Raw genomic sequence first — 6,470 nt, forward strand, 5'->3', positions numbered from 1 at the left:
GAATTGCTTGAACCCGGGAGGTGGAGGTTGCAGTGAGTGAAGATTGTGCCACTGCACTCCAGCCTGGGCAATAAAAGCGAAACTCCATGTGAAAAACAACAAAGATAAGAGATAAGTAGGGCTTGGTGATATATTGGATATGTGGATAGAATGAGTGGTGGTAGTCATCAATGTACCCTACGGAAATATTTGATGAATAAATGGCTGGACAACCAAGGCTCCATAAGGGTTCTCTCCCCCTAAACAAGGAGGTATTGGTCAGATGACTGTGTGCCAGGGGCCTGCTAAGAAACCTTAGGGATCTGTCAGTGATGTTCATTTTTTCTTTTTTCTTTTTTTTTTTTTTGAGACTGAGTCTCGCTCTGTCGCCCAGGCTGGAGTGCAGTAGCACGATCTAGGCTCAGTGTAACTTCTGTCTCCGCGGTTCAAGTAATTCTCCTGTCTCAGCCTCCTGAGTAGCTGGGACTACGGGTGCCCACCACCACACCCGGCTAATTTTTTTGTATTTTTAGTAGAGACGGGGTTTCTTCATATTGGTCAGGCTGGTCTCAAACTCTAACCTCAGGCGATCCGCCCGCCTTGGCCTCCCACAGTGCTGGAACTAGAGGCGTGAGCCACTGGACCTAGCCCTGGCCATTTTTTCTTATAGGAAAACCCTGCTGGTGTTTTTAGGAATGCCCTGCTAATGGCTAGCAGCACACAGCCCTGTTCTCTGGCCACAGGGCATGTACTCCGCAGCTGCTGGTCTTACCCAGATCCATGGCGTGCACGTCTGAGAAGCTTCTGTTTGGATCTGCTCCGCCAACAATGAAGACCTTCCCTGTCTTGGCATTACCAACTGGGGGTAAATATGAACAGCTGTGGCCAACTCGAGCACAGGGGCTGTCTCCGGGGAGAGTCAAGGTGTACCTGCCAAAGGAAGGATGTATTCAGGAGGCCTGAGCACAGAATAAACGCAGCAGTGTGTTCTTTCCATTCCTCATGAAATACTCACCAGAATGAAGGGTCTTGTGCAGACACTTCAAATTGTACCCAACAAAGCAGCACTTCTCTGATTAATAATAGTACCTCCCCTTTGCACATAGTCTTTGACTTTTCCATTTTGTCACTGTCTTCATCTCACAGTAATCTGGTAGGAATGCACTGGGCTATATTTTTCCCCATTTGGTAGACAGGGAAACTGATCTCCAGAAATGTTCAGTGATGTGTCTTGGCACAGGATGGTGGCTGTGAACATGGTGTGTGAATTCAGACAGATCTGGTTCAAATTCCAGCTCAGGTACTTCCTAGATGTGTGACCTTTTGGAAGTCACTTAACCTTTCTGAACTTTAGTTTACTCATTTGTGAAATGAGGACAGCAATAGTTCTTACTGCAAAAGATCATTATGAAGACTAAGACAAGACGTCAAAACAGGGCAGTGAAGGACTCAATAAACAGTGGCGAGAGCTTTATGTGCCACCACATGGGAACCAACAGCCCCAGGGCTCTTGCCACAAGCCAATGATTCCTCCCCATCAAAAAAATTATCCGGAATTTGAGGGCCGGGCGTGGTGGCTCAAGCCTGTAATCCCAGCACTTTGGGAGGCCGAGACGGGCGGATCACAAGGTCAGGAGATCGAGACCATCCTGGCTAACACGGTGAAACCCCGTCTCTACTAACAAACTACAAAAAAAAACTAGCTGGGGGAGGTGGTGGCGCCTGTAGTCCCAGCTACTCGGGAGGCTGAGGCAGGAGAATGGCGTGAACCCGGGAGGCAGAGCTTGCAGTGAGCTGAGATCCGGCCACAGCACTCCGGCCTGGGTGAGAGAGCAAGACTCCGTCTCAAAAAAAAAAGCCCAAAAAAAAATTATCCAGAATTTACTGATTTCAGAGCTTTTCCAGATTACTCATAAAGCTCAATCTGATGGAAGCCAAAGCTAGCACTCTGAAAAATCACATACAGGATTTGGTCATTCCATTCTCTCTCTCTCTCTCTTTTTTCTTTTTTTTGAGATGGAATCTCACTCTGTTGCCCAGGCTAGGGTGCAGTAGTGCAATCTTGGCTCACCATAACCTCCGCTTCCTGGCTTCAAGCGATTCTCCTGTCTCAGCCTCCCGAGTAGCTGGGACTACAGGTACACACCACCATGCCTGGCTAATTTTTGTATTTTTAGTAGAGATGGGGTTTCACTATGTTGGCCAGGCTGGTCTTGAACTCCTGATCTTGTGATCCACCTGCCTCAGCCTCCCAAAGTGCTGAGATTACAGGCGTGAGCCACTGTGCCCAGCCAGAGTCTCTCTATATTTTTTTAAGTAGAGACAGGGGTCTCGCTATGTTGGCCAGGTTGGTCTTGAACTCCTAGCCTCACGCAATCCTTCTGCCCTGGTCTCCCTAAGTCCTAAGATGATAGGGATATGCCCACTGCACTCGGCCCATTCCACTCTCCACAGTGATTCTGAATGCTGACTGAGAAAACACACTTCAAGCTTCCTGATTGGAAAACAAATTTCTGTAGCTGTTTTTCAGGCCCTGTCTTATTTGACCTCTCTGGTGTTTGGGACTACTCCTGACCTCTCCCTTCTTCTTGTGCCTTTCTCCCAGCCTGGCTTTCCCACATCCCTTCCTTTTGTTCTGCACTCACCTTTCTGGCTGTCCTTTCTGCTTCTTTCTCCGACTCCTTCCCTACCAGCCACCTCCTGACTCTCAGTCATCCTTGAGTTCTCTTTTCCTCAGTTTACATTTGCTTACCTGATTAATGTTATCTGTAGTGATAACTTCAATTACCACTCATCTATGTGTTCATCAGTGGTGGCCAAATCTGTTTCCCATTCAGATCTCTATTCTGATGTCACTTAATCTACACAAAACCCCTTTGAGGGCCGGGCGCAGTGGCTCACACCTGTAATCCCAGCACATTGGGAGGCCGAGGCAGGCAGATCATGAGGTCAAGAGATCGAGACCATCCTGGCCAACATGATGAAACCTCGTCTCTACTAAAAATACAAAAATTACCTGGGTGTGGTGGTGCGCGCCTGCAGTCCTAGCTACTCGGGAGGCTGAGGCAGGATCGCTTGAACCAGGGAGGCGGAAGTTGCAGTGAGCTGAGATCGTGCCACCACACTCCAACCTGGCGATAGAGCGAGACTCTGTCTCAAAAACAAAAACGAAAGCAAAAACACTCTTTGAGGATAACAGCTGTTACCATCATCTGAGTTTTACAACGGAGGAACTGAGTCTTAGAAAGGTTGAGTAAGTGGCCGGGCGCGGTGGCTCAAGCCTGTAATCCCAGCACTTTGGGAGGCCGAGACGGGCGGATCACGAGGTCAGGAGATCAAGACCATCCTGGCTAAGATGGTGAAACCCTGTTTCTACTAAAAAAAAAATACAAAAAACTAGCTGGGCGAGGTGGTGGCGCCTGTAGTCCCAGCTACTCAGGAGCCTGAGGCAGGAGAATGGCGTAAACCCGGAAGGCGGAGCTTGCAGTGAGCTGAGATCTGGCCACTGCACTCCAGCCTGGGCGACAGAGCGAGACTCCGTCTTAAAAAAAAAAAAAAAAAAGAAACGTTGAGTACTTTATCCCAAAAGCACACAGCCATCCAGAGATGGTGGATATTACAAAAAAATTCCCTGCCTTGATAGCCCTTATAGACTAGTTGGGAAAAGAAACATTAAACAGTTTCACAACTATCCGTTTCACTTCAATTGTGGTAGAAAGGAGTACAGAATATATATAGCATGAGGACGTGCATGTCTTAGGAGGGTCTCACCCTGTAAGGAGCCAGGGAGATAGGGTGATCAGAGAAGGCTTCCTGAAGAAGCACCATTTGGATAGAGATCTGAAGTATGAGTAGAAATTAGCTGGGCAGGCCAGGTGTGGTGGCTCACACCTGTAATCCCAGCACTTTGGGAGGTTGTAGTGGGAAGATCACCTGAGCCCAGGAATTTGAGACCAGCCTGGGCAACATAAAGAGACTGTGTCTCTATTTAAAAAAAAAAAAAAAAAATTAGCTGGGCATGGTAGTACATACCCATAGTCCCAGTTACTTGGGAGACGGAGATGGGAAGGTTACTTGAGGCCAGGAGGTCAAGGCTACAATGAGCCACAATTGTACCACTGCATTCCAGCCTTGGTGGCTAGCCACAGAGGAAGACCTTGTCTCAAAAATAAAATAAAATAAGCTGGGCAAAGAGAGGGACAAAAGGTGGAGGGAAAGAGCAGTCCAGGCAGAGAGACCAGCATAAGCAGCTCCTGAGTGGAACAGTGCAGGGCAGAGTAAAGAAGAGAAAGAGAACAAAGGAACAAGTCATGGGATTTGAGGTTGGAAAACAGGCAGAAATATTTTGCAGGGATCATTGGGCCAGTTTAAGAAATCTAATTTTTTGTTTGTTTGTTTGTTTTTGAGACGGAGTCTCCCTCCCTCTGTTGCCCAGGCTGGAGTGCAGTGACACCATCTCAGCTCACTGCAATCTCCATCTCCCAGGTTCAAGCAATCCTGCCTCAGCCTCCCGAGTGGCTGGGATTACAGGCATGCATCACCATGCCCAGCTAATTTTTCTATTTTTAGTAGAGATGGGGTTTTGCCATGTTGGCCAGACTGGTCTCAAACTCCTGGCCTCAAGTGATCCACCCACCTCAGCCTTCTAAAGTGCTAGAATTATAGGCATGAGCCATTGTGCCTGGCCAGGAGTCTGATTTTTTTTTTTTTTTTGAGATGGATTCTTGCTCTGTGGCCCATGCTGGAGTACAATGGCATGACCTCAGCTCACTGCAACCTCCGCCTCCCGGATTCAAGCAATTCTCCTGTCTCAGCCTCCCTAGTAGCTGGGACTACAGTCACATACCACAACGCTGGCTAATTTTTGTATTTGTAGTTGAGATGGGGTTTCACCATACTGGTCAGGCTGGTCTCGAACTCCTGACCTCAGGAGATCCACCTGCCTTGGCCTCCCAACGTGCTGGGATTACAGGCATGAGCCACTGTGCCCAGTCCAGGAGTCTGATTTTTATCCCAACACCAATAGGGAGGCACAAAAGGGTTTTAAACTAGGAAATGCCATGATTTCCTAGTACATAGCAAGACAGATGCATGGAAGCCAGACTGGAGTCTCTCCTTCAAGGTCCTGTTGAAGAACTGCCACCTCTCTACAGCCTTCTGTGGGCCCTACCTTAGAGCAGATCACATTTCATCACCATCACCTGCTTAGTCTGTAGTCCCCAGTATACAGAGACTATTTACAATTCTACCTCCCACACAGCACCCACACCCACACAGCAGCTGCCCCCATCAGGCCAATGCTAATTGTTGAATTAAGGGTTGGTTGAACAAACAGCCAAGAAACAGTGACGCCAGTTTAATCCAAATCTAATTTCCTAAAAATCTTAAAAATGAATCAGAGCTCGGGGGAAGACACAGCATTGGAGCTGACGATGCCAGATGGTCAGTGCCTTACTCTTTCTGGTAAATGAATTTTAATAAAATCAACATCTGCTCTGTGATAATTACTGCCCCCCTATCTTTCCTCTGAAGACCTTCTCAGACAGTTTGAGTCTAATTACCAGCAACTGCAGACGGTTTCGTCTCTACCCTTTTTTGTTGATGATCAAATATGTTAGTAAACTACTTATAAATGAAACAAAAACTCATGCTTTTCTGTGTCTGGATCCTTCCTTACAGACCATGTTGCTTTCCTGGGCTTGTCTCCAGGTTCCAAGACTGGCAGCTGCTTCATGGTGTCCTATGCATAAGAAAGAAAGGCACTTTTTACACACTTATGATTATCATCTTAATCAATTCAACCTCCTTTTTAAACCTTTCCTGTTGAATGTACTAATTTCTAGGGCCTGAATAATTTGAATAAGCACCACCAACTTTTCATCTTTATTTTTTATTTATTTATTTGAGACGGATTTTCGCTCTTGTTGCCCAGGCTGGAGTGCAATGGCACGATCTTGGCTCATGGCAACCTCTGCCTCCCAAGTTAAAGCGATTCTCCTCCCTCAGCCTCCCGAGTAGCTGGGATTACAGGCATGTGCCACCATGCCTGGCTACTTTTTGTATTTTTAGTAGAGATGGAGTTTCACCATGTTAGTCAGGCTGGTCTCGAACTCCTGACCTCAGGTGACACACTGTGTGCCTGGCCGATGTATTTATTTTTATTCTTATTTTTTTTTTTTTAGATGGAGTCTCACTCTGTTGCACAGGTTGGAGTGCAGTGGTGCGATTTCTGCTTACTGCAACCTCCCTCTCCCTGGTTCAAATTATTCTCCTTTCTCAGCCTCCTGCATACCTGAGATTACAGGCACCCACCCACACCTGGCTCATTTTTCTAGTTTTTCTAGTAGAGATGGGATTTCACCATGTTGGCCAGGCTGGTCACTAACTCCTGACCTCAGGTAATCTGCCCGCCTCAGCCTCCGAAAGTGCTGCGATTACAGGCGTGAGCCACGACGCCTGGCGTTATTTTTTATTTTTTTATTTTTTTCTGA

The 6,470-nt window shown here is 47.2% G+C and overlaps 1 protein-coding gene across 6 annotated transcripts in view; it reads right to left on the minus strand.

Annotated features, from left to right (window-relative positions):
• RABEPK (Rab9 effector protein with kelch motifs) overlaps positions 1-5,892 on the minus strand; it is a 29,261-nt gene extending 23,369 nt beyond the window's left edge. Inside the window, exons 1-2 of one of the 6 annotated variants that reach the window (XM_026448048.1) lie at positions 5,661-5,879; positions 752-909 (exon numbers count right to left, since the gene is read on the minus strand). In XM_026448048.1, the coding sequence (XP_026303833.1) occupies positions 752-909; positions 5,661-5,713 (211 nt within the window). In that variant the 5' untranslated portion in view covers positions 5,714-5,879. The other 5 variants (XM_026448050.2, XM_026448051.1, XM_023217154.1 and 2 more) reach the window with 5 other exon arrangements.
• Between the last annotated feature and the right edge of the window lie 578 nt (positions 5,893-6,470).

The sequence above is a fragment of the Piliocolobus tephrosceles genome, chromosome 14 (genome assembly GCF_002776525.5).
Source record: "Piliocolobus tephrosceles isolate RC106 chromosome 14, ASM277652v3, whole genome shotgun sequence".
NCBI lineage: Eukaryota > Metazoa > Chordata > Mammalia > Primates > Cercopithecidae > Piliocolobus > Piliocolobus tephrosceles.